Source organism: Gasterosteus aculeatus, chromosome 9, assembly GCF_964276395.1.
Source record: "Gasterosteus aculeatus chromosome 9, fGasAcu3.hap1.1, whole genome shotgun sequence".
Lineage (NCBI taxonomy): Eukaryota > Metazoa > Chordata > Actinopteri > Perciformes > Gasterosteidae > Gasterosteus > Gasterosteus aculeatus.
The window spans coordinates 18,720,176-18,743,768 of NC_135696.1; the positions used below are offsets into that span (position 1 = coordinate 18,720,176).

The window sequence follows — 23,593 nt, forward strand, 5'->3', positions numbered from 1 at the left end:
GAATGAGAAAAGAGCCTGTCAAATCAGACACACACTGAGGCGCTATGTGCTACCTGTGCAGCATGCTAATGGGATTTTACCTGCATGTTAGCGCCCAGTCTCAGCCATGCTAGCCTTTCTGCTCTAATGAAACCATCACAATGGTTTTAGCTAAGGCTATTACTCTAAGCTGCAAATTAAGGGCAATAAAGCTAATGTGACATTCTGTATTATAGCTCCTAAATGCTAAGCCGAGCTACATCCCTGGGCTATTCCAAATGACGGGGTGTGTCACATCCTTATCTGCGGCGCGCCACAAAGCGCTCCCTCTGTGCAAAGTTGGTTAAGAATCTTCTACGGAATAATGCGCCGCGGACGGACCGAACTTCTCACTAATGTGATTTTAGCGGCGCTGAGTAATAGGCGGTCGTGTGATGCATTATGGCGTGGAGGTTCAGGGGCAGAGGAGGGAGCATGAGGTGACAGAGAAAAAGTATGGACAGCAGAGGGAGGGAGGGTGACAGGAAATGAGAGTGGAAGCCGAGAGAGGATGACAGAGTGTGAATAAAACAGGGAGAAGAGGGTGATGGAGAGAGGAAGATCAGGGGATGGAATGTCAAAGGGGAGAAGACAGTAAAAGCTTTTTAAGATGTACTTTAAATTTAGACATGTCACATAAATAACCCTTTTCTTTAGAGCTACTTTATGCTATTTCACTTCTTTTGTGTGTATCTGTGTGTACCTGTGTACATGTAGATGTGTGTGTGTGTCTTTGTTTTTACCACATTGTTAGGATCTAAACTTGATATTCCACTTGTGTTGTCAGGACGAGACTGGGGACGTCTAGATGAAAAGGTTAATCTGGCAGAGGCTTTATTTTACGGCTTAAAGGCTGTCAGAGACCAATTTTGAGTGATGCCAGTTTTCTGATAAAGCTAAAGCAGTTCGGGTGATTCAACATTGAAATTATAGTTGTTGTCTGTCCTTGCCAATGCTGGAAAAATGTTGTGCAGTATTGCAATTGAATGTCTTTGTGCATGTATTTATTCAGTATATGTGAGTGTCCTTTTTGTGTGTATTGCATTTTTCCGGAGGAACGTTGTATTAGATATTTCTCACAGGTACAGGTGGGTTATTATCACTCTATGGTGATTATCAGGAACTAGTCGTAATGAGCAACAAACTGTTGACCACATTTTTATTAATCACAATTTTACAGAAATTGGTTTCACGTTCAATCATCCTTTTCTCCTCTGCCTCAGTGTAGATAGTTTGTCTCTCATCCATCACAGTCAAAACTAATTAAATTCCAAGTGCAGGGACGGCACAAGTGTGGCCAAGTGCTGAAAATAGCAGATATCTTAGTTCGTAAGACTTAGTTGGGTGTCACTGTTATATTTAACCATGTTTGTTAGATGTTTTTAAACATTTGTAACATGAACAATTATAGCACTTTTGTGTGAAAAACATGAAGGTGACAAGCAAAAGACGTCCAAACAGGAATGACCTGTCCTTAATCCCCTCCGTTGTGACCCTGCAGCCCCTCCCAGAGTCCGAGTACAACAGCAGTCCAGAGACTGTGGGGTACCGGCTCAGACTGTGGAGGACAGACGGCCAGGGGGAGGACAGGACGCAGGACGTGGAGAGAGCGGGTGGCACCAATGAGACCACGGTGGACGGCCTGAACCCCTGGACGCAGTACCAGGTTCAGATCCAGGCCTACAACTCCATCGGACCCGGACCGTGGAGCGACACGGTCGCCGCCCTCACCGCGGAATCCGGTAAAAACCCAGAGCGTCGTCTTCCCTGTTTCCTGCAGAGCGGTCTGTCAAAAGGGGTACCAGGAGACGAGGAGGATGAGGAACAAAGTGCACAATTACCATCCACCAGTCTCCCTTCATGGCCCCTCCGCTCGCCGCCCTCTACGCTTTCCCTCTATGTCAGCCAGGGGAAGATTGACGCAGGGAGGGGGGGGGCAGTAAACGCACACACGAGGCTGTAAACACACACTCCCAGTAACCTGGTTAAATGTGTCAAATCTGTATCTTGTGTGACGGGAAAGTGTGATTTTCACATTTTGACACAAGGGCAGCAGCGCCTCGCTTCCCATCCACATGCACAATCACAAGTTCAAATGTACGAATTCTGTTAAGTCACAGACTTAGAGTCCCATGTGGTAATCCCCGGGTGTTTTAAAGCTCCCTAAGCTCCTCGGATTGTTTGGATACAGAATGCACTCAAGAAGTCACATTGTTTGAGGTTGTTTTTTTTTCTCCAAGCTGTCTGAATGGAATAAAAATAAAATCTGACCCGTCCACCACATCCTGAAATGCCTTTTCAAATTTAAAATCAGTTTAGCTTATTAGTACTAAAGGACTGCAGGCATCGAGGTTGTTTTTCTCTTTGCTGTTTCTGTTGACAGTGTGATTCGGTTTAAAGAATGTTTTATTTCTGGCATATTGTCAAAAACCCAAAGTCTGAATAGTGGAGAAAAACCATGTGGCACCAGCAGATTTTTCACCATTAAGTCATGAAGATGATTCAAACTTGTGTGTGATACTTTAATTCTGGTTTTTATCTTGCATGTCATGATTTTACATGTTTCTGAATCTGGGGGATTTCACTCACTATTTCGCATTAGTAATTACAATACTAGTTGCTTTGTCGCCGATTATTTTTCATCAGCGCAGCATGGCAGTCCTGGGAGGGGGAAGGAGGATAAATTACCTCTTATTTATTTAAAGAGCAAGACAACAAATATTCTTCTTCAACATGACTAGAAATGCTTTGTTTATATCATCTAGTTCCGTCTGGGTCCCCGGTGAATGTGACCGCTGAGGCAGTGAGCTCCACCAGGATCCTGCTCAAGTGGTCCGCTCTCCCCCAGGCACAGAGGAATGGAGTCGTACTTGGATACAAGGTGTAGAAAACACAAAAACACTCGCACACTCATGCACACAATCGCGCCCCGGCCTTCACACTTGACCCCCTCAGCCCATTATCACTTTCTCCAACGCTTCCGCACACTTTGGATGCTCACATTGGCATCTAATATCAGCTAAAAAAATGACGTAATCCACTGCAACTGCTCCAGTTTTGTTCTTCTAAAAGCCCCCGGAGTCGGTTAGTATGTGTGTGTGTGTGTGTGTGTGTGTGTAAAACTGTGCACATGCTTATGAGAGTGGCTTTAATGTTTAATACCCTTTCATAAAACAGCAGTTTTTGTGTCATGCTGTAGTGGGAACAATACCCGGATTATTCATTTATGAAAAATGGACAATAATCCATAAAGCCCGATGGTTTTTGGTATTTGAAAAAAAAAAAACATGAACTGACGCAACGGGAGCGTATTCGTTGTGTATACACACATGCCGGGAATATTCTTTAGAGATCCTGCATTAGTATTTAAGTCAAGACTTGTGAACCACTCAAGCAACGCGGCTTACAATCCCTGTCTGCCAAACTTTAGCTCATCTGTTCTTGTATTCAAACTAAGTCGTAGAACGCAGCGATGCGGTGAACATGTTCAGGTCTGTAAGAAAAGGCTGGATAAATGCTGGGTGATGGTGTAATGCCAGGTGCACTCAGTTTTACCTAAGTGCACCACTCACCGGCAGCAACATTCCTCCTTTTACTCTCCCACGCAGACCCGCCAAAGGTTTATTATGATGCACTCCACTTCCTTTTTTTCATTATAAAATAAACAGACGACACCCACCAGTTGTCTGTTCTTTTGCAGTTTAGCTTTTCCTGTGCAGTGGCATATACGTTGTACGCCCCCAAACAGGAATTTCAACACGGAGAAAACACGCGCCACATTATTTGCCAGTATAAATCTGGCATTGAGTTCAGCTCTTAATCACCAGTCCAAACAAAACATAGCGAAAGGAGGCTTTAAAAACAGATGGAAATGTACCTTCATTTGTAAGTACATGTTTGTGCTTCAAACACACTCATCTACTAAAGAAACAGGCTGTAACTGTGCCATGCGGCCTTTTAAAAATCCTCTCCTCCACCATGCCCACAGCTCATCACACTCCCCATCTGTGTGTGTTTTCTTGTGCCCTCCTGAGGATCCCACCGAGCAGCACGCCTTCCCACGGCTGCCAGCAGTAGCTCTTCAGCACCTCCCGTCCCTCAGTGGATGCTGAATAGTTTTCTGCCTCCTGCAGTCCTGCCGAGCTCTCCCAATGACTATTTCTGTTCTTTCAGACACTTAAGAACTGGCATTTTCCTGTGCATGAACATGAATAGGAGAAAGAGCAGGAAGGAGCCCTTTTGGACACGTGAGCGTGTTGCCGGTGAAAGAGCACCGGGTGCTGATCTGTGTTCATAATGGCTGTAGGTGTTACAGGGTCGGTCTGGTCTCACCAAATTACCAAAAGTAATCAAAGGCTTGATGTGGCCTATTTATCGGGGCACAGACGGACGTGTTTCCTCGCTGTGAAGCTCTATGCTGTGCAGTTTGTAAAGCCCTGTGAGGTTTGTGTGTGTGTGTGGAATTTGGGGCTATATTAAAGAAAGTTGAATTGACTCATACACAGCTCTATTAACTAAATTGTTTAATTAAAAATTTTGCAAGCGCACCGAATCTGCAGCTGAAAGTCCGGCGCAAATACACTTATCGTGTTTGACTAAAAACTTTCTTTCCCATCTGTTAAGGGGTTTTACTTTGCTTCCACAGGATTTAACCAACTACATATTTGTCCTCTTTCGACCGATTCGTGGGATCGCATGTGTGACGCGTGTGCCCGTTCTGTGCGTGTCTGTGTCCAGGTGACGTACAGCGAGAAGGACTCGGGAGGCCCCCCCACTGTGCAGGTGGCAGAAGGCGAGGGGGGGGTGACGCTGCTGCTCGACGCTCTGCAGAAATACTCAATGTACGTGCTGCAGGTGCTGGCGTACACGCGGATGGGCGACGGCCCGCAGAGCAACCCCGTGCTGCTCAGAACCAAAGAAGATGGTAGGCTCTCTCTCTCTCCCTCCCTCCATCTCCCCCTCTCTCCCCCTTTCTCTGATCGCTGACCTTTCTGTCCAGCTCTCTGCTCCACACTTTTCCTTTTTGTTCTCACCTCTGGAGCTGTTTTTTTACCACCTCTCCCCGTCTCTTCTGTCAGCCTGCAGTCCCCCCACTTCACTGATCCTCCACTGGGTTAAGGTCACCCCCTCAGACCGCTTCCCCCGTCCAGACATGGAGAACACATTGTGTCAAAGACAAACACACACACACACACACGGGAAGACTCCCATCCACGCTCACACCTCATCCTCTATCAAACACGTGTCACGTTTGAAAAGTTTTTCTCATTTCGGGATGAAACAAGAACGGGGAAAGTCGATTCCCGGGATGTATAATGAACCTCCATCCTGTCTGTCAGTCACACACATACACGTACTCTACACACACACACACACACACACTCGCGCCGACGTGTCTCTGGTGGTGTGGAACATGTACTTTTATCAGGAGCGGTGTGAGGCTGAGAGAAAATTACATTTTCTATTTTGCATCTTTTAGTAGTGCCTCTTAAGAATGTATCAGGCGCTATATGTGTGTCTGTGTGGGCGTGTGGAGAGCCTACGCACACATTTGTGTGCCTTGGTGCCGTCATCCTAACTTATTAGAGTATAAACGCTTGATGTTGTCATGACAGTATTGAAGGGGTCCTTTTGTGCGTATTTTGTCTTTCTCCTTGTATATCATTATCCTTCTGCTGCCAACTCCCTTCTCTGTTTTTCTCTCCAGTCCCAGGCCCCCCTGTCAGGATGGTGTTTCCAGAAGTTCGGTTGTCATCCATTAGGGTGGTTTGGCAGCCACCCACAAACCCCAACGGCATCATATTAGGTACAATAACAATCCCACGCAGGCACGCGCACACACACGCAAACACACACATATGGGGGCAGATATTTTAGAGCATCATTTAAATCATAACCCGTTTTTTCACGCTTGTAGTGACAATACATTTATTTTCAATCGCTAAAGGACACAGCTCGGCTTGCAGAGGAAATGAGTGAGCAGTTTTGTAACGTATGCACACCAACCCACACACACACACACACACCTTAAAAAACACACAGCGCTGTGATCTTTCAAGGCAAGGAAGGAAGTCAAAGCCGTAAAGAGGAAAAGAGCTGATTGTGTTTTTCAGCTTTCAACAAGGGTCAGCTCTCCCCACTCTCCACTTCAGCGGAAACGTTTATTGTGGTTTGTGTGTGTGTGTGTGTGTGTGTGTGTGTGTGTGTGTGTGTGTGTGTGTCTTAGTGTCAGTGATCAAGCTTGCATCCGGAGGAAAATGGGCTATTATAGCTGCTGAGGCAAGACGCCTTTCCTCATGCATACATTGGCGCACATATAAACGCTGCAATTCAAACATATCAGTTGTTTCTGAGACAAATCACAGCGTGCAGAGTAAATCAGAGAGAAGAGATTAATGAAGGGGGGGATGTGAGAGCTGCTGAGCTGGAAACCGAGAGAGCAGAGACAGCAGAGGGGAGATGTATGCAGGTGAGAGCAGGGACAGGTGTGTGTGTGTGTGTGTGGTAGGCAGTACTATTTGTCCTCTCATGGGGGGAGGGAGATGAGCAGGACGCTGTGAGTGATGTGTGAGTGTAGCGCAAGGGGGAGGACATTTAGTGCGACACCACTGTGTGACAGAAGGATGAGTAGGAGGGCAAATCTCTCTCTCCATCACAGAGACACAGAAAAAGTGCAGTCGTGCTGTGTCCTTGCTGAGTTCGAGGTGTGTGTGTGTGTGTGTGTGTGTGTGTGTGTGTGTGTGCGTGCACGTACTATGCAGATACAAATAACTAGCGCTCTCCTTTCTATAGTGCTCACAGCGGCCTCATTTCTCCTTGGGTTTTCAGCCCATAAGGGACTGACACAGAGGGTGGACGGAGGAGAAGGTGCTCAATCTAATTTGGCACGAGGCAGCGAGGCGTCGGCGTTCTGACGTGACCTCTTGGTGAATATATTACACGGCCACTGTCCCAAATAATACAATAGTTCATGCTGATTACAAGGGGGCTTTGAGTATTTGTGTTCACTCACTCAAGTCAAAAAACTTAAGTACTGCAAAAAGTCAGTATATTTCCCTTTGTTTTATTCTGAAGTCACTTCCTGTTAACACAAATCTGTATCCCAAACTGATTTATCTGATCTGTAAAACTGAATGCAAAAATAACACCCGCCTACTTTGGATCACAGAACATGAGGTGCAGTGTGCGCATTTTAACAGAGAAACCCAAACGCCATGTCGGCTAATTATCAGCGTGGCAATTTAATCAGGGATGGTTGGGTGATTATTTTCCCTTACACAAGAGGGAAACCATTAAGAAAACATTACAAATTAGAACAGTGAACACAGGAGTCAATTAATAAAGCAAATGAAGTCATCATTATTCTCAATTAATGCATCCATAATCTCTGCAATTAGTACATCTACGGGGCTTATTCAACATAACATTTTAAATAAAACACCATACAAAACACTCCATTAAACATTAAATCCCTTTAGGTCATAAAGTCCTCGTTTGGACTTTCATACGTTCTCTCTGTCCTGGTTTGGGGAGTCTTATCTTCAACTACCCATAGAACTCTGGTCTGGTGAAAGTTATGGGGAAATTAAGCAGGAAGTTGTCTCATGAAACACTATTAACATACTTTAACACACAAGATGCAAGAGGTGGACAAAGAACCACCTGAAGTTGCGCCGCCAGATTTCGTCTCTGACCTACTTTGTTGTACAGAAGCATCACTAAAAATCTCCCAACCAGGCTTAGAAGCAGCGTCGTGAGTTCTGACAGGGTCAGTGAGCATTGAGCAGCTAAAGGCAAAAGAAACAAAAAGTGGATTAAAAACACACAGTGAAAGCCTTCAGCTGTGAAATACCACGTTCGTGTTACATCTTTTCAATGCACAATGGACACGACGCAGTCGCTCTGTAAAGGCGACGCCGCCTTTTGTATGTATTCTGTATATGCACGCAACGGCGCCCAGAAATAGTCAGCGCCCGACATAATGCCGCGCGCCGTGACCCGACTGGCGGGAGGATTTCTCATCTCGCCGTTATCCAATAATCTTCCACACACTGCGTTCGCATTAATATACAATCAGACTATCTGATGAGATTATCACCCACACAACCAGATTAAAACCCCTCTGAGCAGATTACCATCCTGACAGTCACCCTCCGTGAACCCCCACACACTTGCGTGCGTGTTTGCGGATGTGTGTGTTTTCGCATTGAGAGCCATTGTGAGTGGCCAGCGGCCTGCGGAAAGCTATGTCGGGGATCAGTGGTTTGAGTGTGTGTGTGTGTGTGTGTGTTGAATGGTGTGTGTGTTATTACATGGCGTACTGCACATGACACAGAGAAGCAGACACAAGCTGTGTACACCGCGGGTTCACGGGCAGCGGGACAGAGGACGTTTCCACACACTGAGCGTGCGTGTGTGTGTGTCTGTTTGTGTGAATTACGACTGTGTGTACGATACAAGAGCTCCGCACACACAGCGGCACAAATAGAATGTCTCCGGAGCCGCGCCCTCTCAGTGGCGTGTGTTTGTTGTGCGGTGGTGTTTTCAGGCTGTTTTCCCGTCTTGCGTCGTGCTGTCTTTGATTCCCGCGGGCCCTTGTGATTTTAAAGTAGGCCACAAAAACAAAAACACACGGCAAGACATCCACAGACAGGACTCTCACACAGATCCCAACTGTCTTCCTCCCCCCGTCTGTCCCCCCCGTCTGTCCCTCGCCAGGCTACCAGATCTCCTACTGCTCGGACAGCAGGGACCCTCGGCGATGGACCACGGTGGAGGTGGGCTCCAACGCGCGGCAGTTCACCGTCACGGGGCTCTCCCCCGAGCAGGCCTACGTTTTCCGACTCACCGCCCGCACCGCCGTGGGCTGGGGGGCGGAGCAGGAGGCCCAGGTCGTCACCACGGAGCGCAGAGGTAAAGGACGCATGGAGGGACAATTAGCATGTGATAAAGGTCATCGAGCACATTCAGTTCACTTCATTTAAAGGCCTTGAAACCGATCATTTCACATGAAAAACAGAAGCAACGTAGTCTCGTTCTCTTCCTCCTGGTTTAAAGAATGTAGGCTCAGTGGGGGAAAAGTTTATTTTAGATCCTTCTGTGCACCAATGTGGCAATATTCAAAATAATCTGATGGCAGTGTGCAGTTGTTTGCTTATCTTCCCAGAACTGTCAATCAAGTTCATCTCCTGGTACATAATACCTGAGGATGTTTTTTTAACCTTAACCTGTGTTGTTGTTTATTAAGTGATGAATATGCAATGTTGTAGTAGAAAATAGGCCAACAGCACTTGCCATGCCACAGTTGCAACTGTTATAAATGATTAAAGGTATATTTTATAGTTTTACTGCTACACTGAGTGCAATTATCAGCTGTGGAAATACCTACAATGGTACATTATGTGGTCGGTGGGTCGCTGATGGAGAAGTTTGTTTGGAAATCTCCAAACAAAACTGCTCTCTGGTGTGTGTTTGTGATGAGGAAGGTTTTTTTTTTAATTCACCAGTTTCTCTCTTTATATTGAAAGAGGTCGAATTAATAACTGTATGATTCAATTCTGAAGCCGTTTCTGACACCAATGGAAGCTGTATAACAAGTTTGTTCATTTTGCTTCTCGGAATTTACTAACTTTTCCACACTGGTGAATAATTCAACAATAACGGGGTGCACGCTTGGACTAATGTTGGGTAACGTTTGCCTTTTTCATGCACCCCCAATAAATATGAGTACATATATCTCATGTGGCATTTGCACCACAGCAATGTAATAATCTGTAATGAAATCCTCATTATATTGGAATGATGCATAAGGAAATGAAATGTGTGCAATAAACCAGATTAGACATGAAATTCTGAGCCAATTTAAGGCAGCAGTAATCTGATTAGTGTTATTAACTTTACTTTTGCTTTTCTAAAATGTTTGCCATTTGGAAGGTCTGTCATGGGAGGGACCTGAAATAGTTTTAACGCTATTTCGTTCTCTTTTTTTACGTAGAAAAGTAATGTCATTTCCTACAGTAATGCGAGTTCTGTAAGACTGTGGAAAGGTTAGCTGAAGTTTAAGCATTTTGAAATGTTATGATCTCTGCGGCCCTGCTTATGGGGGTGTAATGAGTCGTGGGAGATGTGAAGTCGTCACGGCGATAAAGTGAAAGGCAGGAAAAAGGAGCTTTGCGCGTGGAGCTCGGACAGATTATCAGGGCTTCAACAACAAGTAGTTTGTGGTTGGACATGCAGGGTCCTTCCTTACTGGGCACTTAATGCTAGCGCAGGGAAAAGGAACGATGACCTTTTCTGTGTGCGGGACCGTTTAATCGGAACCAGAAGAAATGACATTTAGAAACTTGAGCGGAGGAAGCGCTGCTTGGCAGGCGAATGTAGATATTGAAATGAGCAGGTATCAGCCCTCCTGCAGCGAGGGGGGGGGGGGGGGGGGGCTGTACCTGACTCAGCAGATGGTTCCATTACACACAAGCACCAGAGAAGCCACGATTCTGTTCATCAAGAGATGCTCTCCAGTACTATCGCAGCCTGCACACCGACCTTTTCACAAGCAGTCGGAGGCCCATAAAAGGTGCTGACTTCCAATTATACAATTCACCTGCAATAAGGTCTCTGGTTTAACACAAGCTAAACGCATTTCAACGCCTACGATATAAAATATGTCAGCCTTTCTTGAACATAAAGTCGTAGCTAACAGGTGGCTAAATGAGAACTAAATATTAGACCAAAGAAAACTGTGGCTTTCAGTCAGTAAATACTGGTTAAATGAGAACACAAGGATTATCAGGTTTTCACACTCGGCTGTCTGGCGCAGGAGAGAATGCTCAGTTAGTAGGTGACAAAGAGGAGGAAACGAGCTGCCGTTGGGATGTCTCTCTTTGGCAGAGGAGAGAGCGTGGGGCTAAACACAAGATGTGAAAGCCATAAATCTTAGATTCCAACCCAAAGTAATTACTACTAATCAATACTTCTATCAGCACTCTGCAATTATGGTGATTTTGTCTGTTAGGGCGGCCTATTTCTTTTTAACCTCCCATGTAATTTGAGCGGCCGCTGGCCTCATCGTACACTATAAAGCCTGAAAGTGAGAAGAACTTTTAACACAGTCAAGCAGGGGATATGAACGCAAGATTTAAACAACAGTTTAGTCTCTTAAGACCAGTAAAAGAACAGAAGTTTATCTTCCAACACACACTTGCAGCAATGCAGCTCTTTTTCCTTCAATTTAGAAACAAAGAAAAAGCTTCATTGTCCTCCGATTGAGGATGAGGTTGATGAAGAGACGCGGCAGAAAGATTCAACTGCCAGGGTTTGTGTCGAGGTTTGACCGAGAACTATTGCACCAAAGTGAAATATCACTTTAAAAATAAAGTTACAGCGGCTAACGCATGAACAACTTTGGTCTGAATGCGGCGCTCAGCCTTTGAAATATGTCAGACCTGATCTCTCGTTCCAATTTTCTCTGTCAGCCGGCACCGAGAATGTCTGGTGGGCTAAAGGCAAAGGGCCCTGTATTATAATGTGACAGTGAAGCGAAGTTCTATGGAAACCTGGAATTATGATGTCAGAAATTCTACACAGTTATCTGCCTTTGTGGTGCATTTTAATTGGATCCGATATCATAACATCTGCTGCATAGCTGTTGGGTGTAGAAATTAGTGGATCCTTGTTTATTTCTGATGTTCCTGAAGAGACCGACTTCAGTTCACAAACTATTCATTTTTGTGTGTGAATCTAGGTGCATGAAGGAAAACAGCCCTTTGTAGAAAGATTTATCTGCGATTTATCTCTATGTTTGTCTCCAAGAGGGTGATAACTGATAACTGGTAATTACAAAAATAGATTAGCATTTTTAGCAGAATTCTTCCCCTCATGTCTGGTGCCAAAGGCCTCTCTTCTTTCTCCTACCCTTCACTTCTCTCCTCTCCCCTGCGCAGCAGTAAACAGTGGTGTTACTGCTGAAAGGGCAGCACTTGTTCTAACAATTATGAGTTAATTATCAGAACATGATCTTAACTGTGCAGCGGAACAAGAGGCGAACAGACAGGGAGACACAGATGGTATCAGGGAAACAAAGGAGGGAGGATAGGCAATCTTCGGGAATAAGGGCGCTAGGGAAGGAAGCAGTCAAACAGATTTCACTCAAGTTACTTGTGATAAGAAAGAAAAGCCTGTGTGTGTGTGTGTGTGTGTGTGTGTGTGTGCGCGCCCTTGTGCATGTTTGAAAGTATAAGCGCAGATTAATTAAACCTCAGAGAGAATCAATAATGTTTTCATTTCTAGACTCGATCGATGATCTGATGCCCCTGAAATGAAACAGTCGTGCCCCCCGACCATGCGTTGTTGTTTGGGTGCACGCGTGCGTGCGTGTGTGTTTTTCTGTGTGTGTGTGTGTGTGCGCACGCCTACTAATCACCCAGCTTCTGCCAACACCGTTGTACAAAGATACTGATTCCCAGGGTCATATTTTATCTTCTAATTGAATAGCGAAGACAAACACAAACACACGGCGGGGGAATTGTCCCTTTGATGCCGCCGTCGTTAGATGTCTCGCTCCGTCTGAGCGCGTGGACGCATCGCAACGGTCACAGTGACTCATCTCTGATGCAAATGTCGGCTGCCCTCGTACCCCGTAACGAGGCATTTGCATCCGTCAGCGCGGCCCGCGTTAATCTCAATTTGCCCAGGTGACGACGTGTGTTGTAACGAATCAAATGGAACCTGAATGAAGGAGCCTAGAAACACGGCGTGCAGATGGCTCTCTCGTGCACTGTCAGCACATTTGCATGCTTCTAAAGGGCCTTTCACGCGGAACAAAGGCTCCGCTGCTCTCTGAAACGCGTTGTTTCAAAGGCAACGCGCGGCCGCCTGCAAAGCGCGTCCTGTGTGAAAGGCCCTCAGAGGTGCTTCAAGAGGAGAGCCCGATTACTGCTTCTCAACACGGTGACTGCTGAGCCGGCGGGCTAGCGGCGCTAACGCTAAGTAGTGGGGCTTCCACAGCTGGGGCCGAATATGTGACAAAACACAGAGAAGCTGTGATTACTGTGAAGCTCGTACCAGCAGCCCGGTCACTAGTGGGCTTTCGACACGAAGGCACCAGTATGACAGAGCATCCCTGACAGCACAGTGGATGAAAGAAAAGAGAGTTTCTAGCCTGCACACGTGATATCAGTGCTGCACTTCAAATAAAAGCATTTAGGCTGTGTTGGAAGCTTGATCTTGTTTTTATTAGGCTCAAAACCTTTTTTCATTTGCTGTTATTTGCATCCAGCATTTCCATGACTGGTGCGAGTAATGGGAGGTAGTCTGTCTTCTTTTAATGTATGATCAAGCTGTTCTCATGAGGCCATGACAGGGAGACTTCGTCTCGTGTTGGGGTTTGGCCAAACAGCCACAAAATGTTAACTACTAAATTAGTCGGGATTGAATGTCTCAGCAAATTTTTAGAACGAAAATTGATCGAGGCGTTCATATTTGTTGCTCTCTTTTCCTCTAATGCTTCTACTTCGTTTGTGCCGCGCTGCTCCTTTCCTGCCCCGCCTCTCTATTCCCCTCTCATACATCTTCTTGTGTTACTTTGCCGCATCGACAGAGCGTCCCCAGCCACCCAGGAAGCTGGCTGCTCCTCAGGACGGGGTCGAATCTCGCCGCCTCCGCCTCCACTGGGTGACGGGCGGCTCCGGCTCCTCGCCGCTGAGGTACTTCACTCTGCAGGCCAAGGAGCTGCCCAGCGGGGACTGGAACACGCACGCCGCCGACATCCCGCACAACGTGACCTCCTGGACCGCTGACAGGTACACTTACAAAAACAGGATTGCCACACGCCTTAAAAAAAAGCTGCAAAGCGGTTGAACATGACTGAAAATATCCCAGAAAATGTCATGCTATCCTAAATATATGTTGTGTTCAGGGTCCTATAAGTGTTGGCGGTTGCTTTTATAAGGGAAAGTATTCTGAATGTTGTTGTGGACAACCCACAATGCTGTTTCTTACTTGCCATACATTGTCTCACTGTGGACATTTTGTTTAGCATGGCGTGCCACACTTGAGTTAGCTGAGGGTTAAATAGATGGTGTGATGCTTAAGATGAATATCAGAAGGAGAGAGCGAGTGAACGCTCTAAGCAAACAACAGAGAATTAGAACACGTTTGGAGAGGTTTCATTCATCTACAAGCACATGATGTAACAAAAACAACCCTAAAAACGAGCACTGGGGAGAGTAATCATAACCGCTGCAGAGACGTGGAGGATCTCTGTCACTCAATCACACAACACAGCAGAAGGTGCTCTTTCGTCTCTCTCGATAGCCTTCTTTTCTGCCGTTTGTCACTAGTTTTTCCCCACAACCGCTTCCTCTGTCGTCCCTCTCGTTTTCACCATCGAGCTGGGAATGTTTTTGGGGGGAAAACCACGAGGTTTCTTTTCCTCCTTTGCTCACACTCAAACACTCAGTCGTCCCCGTGAAGAAGGCTCCGCGTCTTCCTCTTGCTTCCCCCCTCTCCTCGCGGCTCCGTCCTCTTCTCGCGGTGCAGTCTGTCATTGCGGCAGCGGGCCACGGCGGTCAGATCTCGATGGCTGCTCCCCACTTCCCCGAGAGCCTCGGTAGCGGAACTACGATGAGGTCTTCACTTGGGTGCAGTGTGTGTGTGTGTGTGTCTGTTTGCGCGCCAGCTATCACGGAGCTTTTCTGAGATGCCGGAGAGCGTTCTCTCAGTGCGCCTCCGCCGGCCTGCCATCTGCCGCTGCCGCCGCCGCGGTTCAGATGCCGTTTTCATTCTACCAGTGAGTGCTCTGTGAGTGTGTAGCTCACATGTCCACACGCACTCACGCACCAACTTGTTATCCATCCTTAAGTGTTGTTTTCCTCTGAGACATCTTTGGAACCCCCCGCTGATATACATAGACACAAAGTACAGTACACACACACACTCTGTCCTTAACGTGGTCCCAGTGCTGTGGGTGCCCCGTCCTCATGGAGCTCGTTGCCTTTCATGTCCTATTCCTACAATACACAAATCTCCTCAGGGCTTTTTCCTGGGCTGCTCATTATCATACAAGAGGACATTTGATCAGTTTTTCTGTTTTCCACTGGATGTCTTGCTGGTCCTCTGTAGTAAGTCCACAGGAGGACCTTCTAGCCAGATGTGAGAATGGAATCACTCTGGTTACAAACGATCATTTTGCTCCTGTTAACTCCTGTTGGTGATTAGGTTAGGCTAATAGAAATGATTGTTTTACCACTTAAAGTGCTTTTCAAATTGGAATCAATTTGCCACGCTGTGCAGGAGAGGGTACATTTAAGCTATTAGCATGCTATGAGGCACCAAAGACTGGTTCAGCTTGTCCCTGACAATGGGTGCCTGTTCCTTCGGCTGATTGTAAGTGGCTCTAGGGTAGAGTGTTTTCAAAATGACTGATGCAAATTGTTATTCTGTGCTTATTAATGCATTCACCTTGCGCAGAGGAGAAATGCAGATAAGATGTTATGGTAATATAGCAGCAGAACTACTTTGGCAGGGGACACAATTAGGAAAGGTGTAAAATGATTATTATTCAAGTCCTTGTCTGCTCTTCAAAGGCCACTGAAAGAGCAAAAATGTATCAGAGAGGACGGTGTGTGGAGAAGATGCTGTCGGAGAAAAAAAAAGATACCCAGTGGACTTTATTAGGTCTTACAGATGCTCAATGCTATTTGGTGAAAAACCTTGACTGAAACCAAACAGCTTTTTGTTTGTTGAGAAAAACATCACTTCAGGGCTTCGGCATTGCTGTGTTGTATTGTCATAAACGAACCGCTATGTGAACTGATCTCGCTGTTTAATCATTAGACAGCCATCTCCACCTGACTGTCACGGCACCATGCTACGTTAACAAATGTAGTTTAGAGCTAATTCAAATGATTTATAAGTAACTGAGACAGAGAAGAGAACGCTCCCCCATGGCAGATCTTTGAAATCACAAAAGATCAAACTCAAGGCTTAAATAAAACGTGCGTGAAAATGACTATAAATGTAATTATTATGTAACTGTGTTAAAATCCCATTAAAATGTATTTTGAATCAGACTTGAAGATCGTGCAGCAACAACCGTCAGCGTTTCAATTTAAATCAAAAGAAAAGAACGACATCATGTAGGTTGAAATGAATACGGTGAGCTTTTTTCTGTGCATCAGGTCTGTCTGTGTATGTCTTCAGGCTGAAGCCCTTTACGTCGTACAAGTTCCGGATGCTGGCCACCAACGATGTGGGAGACAGCGTCCTCAGCAAAGAGACGGAGGCTGTTACAACTCTGCAGGACGGTGAGAGACTGGAAACACTGGGGATGAAAGATGAAGGACGAAATGAAAATTTGACAACACGACGGAGTGTAACTTTATGAAGATTCTGTCTTGTTCCTCTCTCACTCCTCCCGTTTCCTGTCCAGTGCCCGACGAGCCCCCACTGATCCTCGCTGTGAAACCAACAACCACTACCTCAGTCCTGGTGCAGTGGGAGGTATTTGAAGACACACACACACACACACACACATACAGACCTGCACAACACGACTTTGATTGCAGGTTAATCACCTATTTGGAGAATGAGACCTGTGCAGACTGTACGCCGTGTGTGTGTAGGTGTTGCGTGGATGCAATTATCATTATCTATTGAGCCGGGAGCGTTGAGAGGGCAGCTCAGACAGATTGGAGGGACGTCAAGAGGGAGAGACGGGAAGGCGTGGGGGACAGAGCGTCCCGGCCGGCTGAGGGGAAACTCTTAATGAGGACACACCGGCAGGCGAGATCATCGGCATTGTCCAACAACACAGAGAGAAACGTTTCAAAGCGGCCGTGACATTTGGAGAAAAAAAAGACAGCAAACACAGGCCGGATACTTCTCTGCTTGTCACTCTCCCTCTTCTGTTTGGAAGTGTCTCCTCTCGCGGCCTCAAGCGTCGTGTTGAAGCATAAAGAGGCAACAGAAAAATCAAAGTCAGCCGCAGTTTCATCATCACTTGAAGCATCACTTTGTCTGGACGGCTCGCAGTCGGTCCGATCCAGCAGCACTTGAAAGTGAACCCTGATCAAATGCTGCTCCGTCAGTCACTCGGCCACCAGCGAGCGAAGGGAAAAGGAGCACAGTGCACGCGTCTTTCTCTCTTTGAGAGGCCGAGGGCCAACACTTCGCTCACGTGCGTTGCCTGTTTCTCCAGCGTCCCGACGACGACAGCATCAACGGGGTGCTGACGGGATACCGCCTGTATTATAGAGAGCTGCCAGTGAACACCTCCGCTTTGGCTGAAGCAGAAGTCCAGGCGACCAAGAACAACACCACAAGCGCCCTCATTACAAGTGAGTAGTACTGAAGCGAATGTGCACCGCTCATTAGGCCCGAGTTTGATGAATGCAAATGCGGATCCAGGTGTTCTGAAAAGTCAACTCTCTTTATGGCGATTTTATGTAGTGTGTGTTTTACACTTTTTTACATTTCACCTACAATTCTATTTTAAATATTGAATCACATCACCTTTCTTGCAGTGCGTGTTAGTACATTGAATGGTGACTGCTGGTATGGTGAGGTCTAGTTTACAGTGATAAACACGTCATTTGTAATACTTTCTGTTATTAAAAATATGGCCGTCTCTTGTTCTTGGAGTCTGACGTGTGCAGGGCTCATTATTTACTGAGAGCACCTTAAACAGGACATGGAAATGAAGAAACAGCGTTGAGCTGATCAGCGTCGCTTGGACATAAAAACACATCTCAAATGGCTTCATAATTAATACTTATTATTTAGATTAAGATTTATTATTTAGACTAAAGCTATAAACAAAGCTGACGGTTGAACTTGATCCACTTATTGACGTGTCCTTCCGTCTTTCTCTCACTCTTCTCAAGCCAAGAGCACGTTCAAGACAGTGAGCAGTGCCTCGCTGACGGAGTTTGAGTTGACACGTAAGTAGATCTTTACGCTTTAGATAACTATAACAAGCGTGCATGCATGTTGCAAAGACGTAAATGTCAGTATTTTCCTTCCTTTGTAGAGCTGAAGAAGTTCAAACGCTACCAGATTGTCATGACCAGCTACAACATCGTTGGAGAGAGCCCCCCCTCGTCCCCAGTCGAGGTGTCTGTTGGAGAAGCAGGTGGGTGGGAACAGGAGGGAGCTCTCAGGCCGGTCGCCGTGCCAACTCCTTAGAACACGTTTCATTCTTTAACCGAGGAAACGACAGAAGCGCTTTGCTTTGTTGCTGAGTGTCGGGCCTCTTCTCCTCTTTGGGTTCAACAGTTCGGCGGCTGTTAGAAGTTTGCATTTTGCAGGTGCTTCTTCAGGATGTTGCTCCTCGTCAGTTTCAGCGGGAAGCATCAATCCTTCACGTTATTACATTTTTGTCTCACTTCTTTAAAGCATAAAAAGCCCCTTTATGACCTTGAAAAGTACAGTTTGACGGATGGATCCATTCTCAAGGTCCACTTTCTGTTCTTCAAAACCTGTTGTAGGGCATAAATCAGCCGATGGAGTATACTCGGCTGTAATGGAGATGGATCTGATATCATAGAAGCTTCTGGGCTCCTCAGCTCATCCATAACACAGAAGCCGCTCTTCTTCTCTGGAATGAGCTTTGGATTGTTTGTCAGTTTGTCATTTATTTTCTTTGTTTTGTCTCGATTTCTGTCTGCGGTCCAGTCCTTCGCTCACTCTTGCTTAGTCCTGTCCTGCTCCTCTGGTCCCTCGGGTGGCATTGTCTTGTGTGTGCGCGTGTGTGTGTGTGTGTGTGTGTGGAGATTATGCTAGAAAAACCCACACGTTTCCTTTCACAATCTCGAACTCCCTGTATCAGACCAATATTGCATTGCTATTCATAGGCTGTGTGTGTGTGTGTGCGTGCGTGCGTGCGTGCGTGTGTGTGTGTGTGTGCGTGTATCACATGCAGATGAGCGAGGGTTGATCATAAGCAGTGTGAGGCGGAAAAGGCCAGAGGGGGCGGGGTGATGAAATGGGGTGATATGGTCTTTTCTCTCGCCTCCGGTGCACAGTGTGTGTTCATGCATATGGGAGGTACGGCGGAGTAATAAGGCGTCGCCTTAGGCCCAGTCTAATTGGAAGGGTAAAACATACCTTCCCTATCACCGCCACACACACACACACACACACACGCGGTAGCTGTCTAACCAAGCACCTTTTCATCCCGCAGCTCCCTCGGTGGCCCCTCAGTCCATCAAAGTGTCAGCGGTGTCCTCCTCCATCCTGGAAGTGACCTGGGACACCCCCCCCCTCGAGACCCAGAATGGACTCATCCAAGGATACAAGGTGACAGAGGCCAGACAGAAGAAGCCCTCACAGAGGAGCACTGCTAGGAGCGTCCATGTGATAGAAAAGCTCGATCTCACTCTGAATGTCTTTCCCTCTTGACTTGGAGGGTTTCACCCTGCTGCACTTTCAAGAGTCCGACAGAGAAGGAGCGAGTGCTCAGTTAGAGGAAGAATCAGAATATCCTTTAATGGTTTCAATATCACTCCTCGGCGTATCTCTGGCCCTCGACTCCCCTGTCACACCCCCTCCTTCTTAGCACTTCAAACACAAGGTTATCTGTCCTGCTTTAGACGCATTGATTTCGGCTGGGGGGGAGTGGGGATTGGAGAAAGAGGGACGCCAATGTAATATTTGCCGAGGGAAGGACGGAGATGAGCCGGTTATCCCAGCGGAATCCCTGATTAGCAGAGAGGAGTGAGGGAATACGTTCAAACTACCAGAGACGGCGGGACACGGCGCAGAGTGAGCCAAAGGGGGTAACTAGATTAGGACGGGAGAAATAGAGAATGTTTAATGACTTTATGGGTTCTGACTTATGATAACACGCCCGCTCCGTTAGGTGACCGGCACAGACTCCGGGTGTGACCGAAGGTAAACTTTGATTGCGAGTGTATTTTTTTCGTGATGGCTAACAAGACAACAGTGGAAAACAAATTTAAACGGTCCCACGACATCAAATCAGTGGGCAGATTTGAACAAATAGGTCATTAATACTTTAAGTGGCAGATTCAAAATGTTTTTTTTTATGTTTAATTCTTTATTGTTCATCAACATCATCCGTCACGCTATTCGGGTCCTTACAGGTCAGTCATCTCTAATAGAACTTTACAAATATCCCTCCTTTGCTTGAGCAAATCCCTTTTTTCATCAAGACTTAATATCCAGCTCTTTAACAAAGGAGATGATTTGATAATCCATTTACGCTTCCTGATCTCATCAAATCATCTCGTAATCATGTTCATTCAGGACAGCTTCAAATAGGCTTTTCTCACACGAGATCTACTACATCTAAATACTCAAATAGATCCTTTACCCAACTAGAGCGTGGATTATAAAACGCTCTGGACTCTCTCCTAAACCATTAGAACAAAGTATCAGAAGGAATGTTGCCGTACCCTTTCTACGCATAAGGCGATACGTTGATTTTAAATTGAGCATACGGATGAGTTACTCCGTATCTCATCACTATAGGAGCCGTTGGCAGGACAGAGATGGTGTAATGCTGCCCTCAAGTGCTGCTCGTAAGCTTCTACTTCCACGTTTGGAAGGTGTAAACATGGCCGATAGAATGTCAGTTGAAAGTAACAAAATGGAGCCGTTAACACAAAGTTTAGTTTTACTTTATAAAGCAAACTGCTGGGAGGTGATTTGTATTAAATATTGTTGTTTGTATTCAATATGGATAAATATATAAGATAACACATGAACTCCCAGTAAAAGCAACAATTTCATGATCTGATATATACATGGAAACGTTCACGTGTGCTGTGATTGAACACGCTTAAATCACGCACAAACTGCCCCGTAGCATGTTCATGTTGTGAATAAATGTGCTATTCTAATACAGTCCAGCTCAGAGGCTGAAATGGGAGACCAGACAATTAAAATAAGGCAATAAATGAGGACATTTCTTTACAAATTGATAAGCAATAACAAAACGAATGAGTTATGAGTAATACCACCGAAATCAGTAGTGTCATCATGTGCGGATGTGTGAGAACGACTGAACCAAACCGTGATGTCAGCAGAGGAACAGAGGGAACTCGTCTCCACTGGTCACAGCGCGGCTCAAAGGCTGCAACGATTGGACGTGGAGCAAAAACATCAAAGCCCAAAATAAATGAACCATTGATGGAGTGAACCGCTTTAAGCTCCTGGGAATCAGCATCCAGAAATCCACTTTTCATAAGCACCGTTCATCTCCATCGGGCAAACCACCCCCCTCCCCCCAGAAAGCGTCCATGTTATCTTATCCTGTAAACAAGGACTTCAACTGTCCTAACTCTGTCCAAACGGTGCTGTACGATGACAATGAATCAACCTCAACCATGAAGTGCAAACACCATTTTAGCTAATGTGGCTGTTTTTCTCACCTTAAAGATTCTGCTGCACCTGAGATTCTTTTTTCCGATCTCTAATGCATGAGGCTCAACCCTCTGTGTGTGTGTGAGGAAAGTCGAGGCAGTTCCCAAGCAAGTGTTTTTTTGCTGGGCTTTTCTCAGCTGTTGTGTACAACGTTAAAAAAAAATTTCAGCTGAGATCGAACAAACACGCAGTAATTTGTAAAAAGGAGACTTCAAGGCGAGTTTACGCTCTCAAAATATGAAAGTGCATATTCCCCAGCTCAGCGCCGTTATGAGCAGGAGGCAAGCTGCTTCAAAGCATCAAACGGGCTTCTGGTACTGGATATGCATTTATATAGGCTGTTTAGTGGCAGTAACACATCAAGTATATTGCTTGTATTCTTTTGTGCTCGTTTTACACAACCTGTTTCATTAAATGTGATTATAGGGAATGTATAAAAGTCACATCCACAATTTGAGTACTTCTTTTTTTAAAGACAATGAGGTGAAGTCATAGAAAACTTCACCAAGCGGAACAAATTCCAATACAATACAATATTCCTCAGACAATATTCAACTATATACCTCGATGATAACTCGCACTAAGTCTCAAACTTCTTGCATCACGGCTCTGATTGTATTTTACGCAAAAACACAATTGTTGGCATGATTAGAAAGGGACATTCACGCGGTTAAAGCCAAGTATTTAAAAATAATATGGACTTCATACACTAGATTTAGGTTCAATTACAACAGACTTTGGCATCAGTCATAATTAGGATTTGAATGGTTTCGTTATTAACTTTACTCATGAGGTAACTGTAACGCTATTCGATTACCACAACCATCATTCGTGTCACTGAACACCTTTGTTGTGATCAGGTAGTCCTTGTTTGAAGTAGGTAAGATGAAGACGTTTTATATCTTTGTCTAGACCAAACCAGTGAGATCTGTATCTGCAACGAGACATTACACCTACTGGAACGCCAAAGCGAATCCCCCCTTAACCGTGTTCCGCCCCGGAGCACTTGCTAGTATGGATCGATGAGAAAGCCTCAGGAGGGAGGGACAGGAAGTAAATAATATATGTCAGAGAGCGGGAGAGGAGTTTCGTTGACATTGTTTTGCCGTGTTGCAGGTCCACTACTGGGAGAGGGACAAGCAGAACCAGACCGAGAAGGTCCAGGTGATCTTTGTCCCGGACACCCGGGTGCACCTCACCAACCTGACCAGCTACACGCCTCACCTGGTCACCCTGACTGCCTTCAACACGGCCGGGGACGGCCCCCCCAGCGACCCGCGCGGGGCCCGCACCCTGCAGTCCGGTAGGGAGTGGTGACGGCTCGCCGGGACCCAACGATGGAGCCCAAAGAGTTCCTTTGTTTTAACCCCTCGTCCCCCGTGCGCCCCCGCAGCTCCCGGCCAGCCCAGCTACCTGACCTTCTCAGAGGTGACGGGAGGAAGCCTCAATGTGTCCTGGGGGGCGCCGCTCACTCCCAACGGACAGCTGGAGGGCTACAGGGTCGTCTACCAGCCCACCGCTCCTGTGCAAGGTATGCACACAAACACACACACAAACACGAATGCACCGGGAGGAGGACGCCGACGTTTCTTCTGTGTGTGAGAGCAGGAGTGAGCAAAGTGGTGACGGTGGACGTGAGGGGCAGCTGGCAGCGGTGGCTGAAGGTTCGAGACCTGGTCACGGGAGCGACGTACGCCTTCAGCGCTCAGGCTCTCACCGTCAGCTACGGGCCGCCGATACGGGCCAACATCAGCGCTCAGCCCGCGCAAGGTAGCAACGGGCCGACGACAGATCACGTGATCTCATGTAGGAGAAGGCCGTCAGAAGATGAAATGTGTGTGTGTGTCCCCCTGTGCGGCCGCAGGCTCCCCCGGGTCACCGACGGAAATGTCCATCACCAAGACGACCTCCGCCCTCACCCTCCACTGGGCGGAGGGGGAAATGGGCGCAGCGCCCATCAGCGGCTATGTCGTCGAGGCGCGTCCGTCAGGTGAGCGAGCGCCGCGCCGTTCGCCTGTTTGATGGAGCGGGAGGATTGTGCCCTGAGGCTCACGCGTAGCTTTAGTGCAGCTTAACACCTGCTGTGCAAATCAAGTCGGCAGCAATTCTCTAATAACTAAAGTTTGAACACTGCGCCGGAGAGAGAGAGACTGTTGATATTCTACCACAGATAATAATGTTAATTCCCATTTTA

General features: G+C 46.5%; 1 protein-coding gene across 2 annotated transcripts in view; it reads left to right on the plus strand.

The window, feature by feature from the left end:
* The window catches only part of LOC120825525 (protein sidekick-1), an 89,751-nt gene that overhangs the window by 61,384 nt on the left and 4,774 nt on the right, over nucleotides 1-23,593 (plus strand). For both annotated transcript variants that reach the window (XM_078109319.1, XM_078109320.1), the window contains 16 exons: nucleotides 1,520-1,760; nucleotides 2,784-2,899; nucleotides 4,756-4,942; nucleotides 5,726-5,824; nucleotides 8,737-8,931; nucleotides 13,613-13,814; nucleotides 16,216-16,319; nucleotides 16,445-16,515; nucleotides 17,213-17,351; nucleotides 17,898-17,954; nucleotides 18,044-18,145; nucleotides 19,196-19,311; nucleotides 22,516-22,702; nucleotides 22,793-22,930; nucleotides 23,008-23,169; nucleotides 23,264-23,389. In XM_078109319.1, coding sequence (XP_077965445.1) covers nucleotides 1,520-1,760; nucleotides 2,784-2,899; nucleotides 4,756-4,942; nucleotides 5,726-5,824; nucleotides 8,737-8,931; nucleotides 13,613-13,814; nucleotides 16,216-16,319; nucleotides 16,445-16,515; nucleotides 17,213-17,351; nucleotides 17,898-17,954; nucleotides 18,044-18,145; nucleotides 19,196-19,311; nucleotides 22,516-22,702; nucleotides 22,793-22,930; nucleotides 23,008-23,169; nucleotides 23,264-23,389 — 2,242 coding nt within the window. The remainder of the gene's footprint in view (nucleotides 1-1,519; nucleotides 1,761-2,783; nucleotides 2,900-4,755; nucleotides 4,943-5,725; nucleotides 5,825-8,736; nucleotides 8,932-13,612; nucleotides 13,815-16,215; nucleotides 16,320-16,444; nucleotides 16,516-17,212; nucleotides 17,352-17,897; nucleotides 17,955-18,043; nucleotides 18,146-19,195; nucleotides 19,312-22,515; nucleotides 22,703-22,792; nucleotides 22,931-23,007; nucleotides 23,170-23,263; nucleotides 23,390-23,593) is intronic.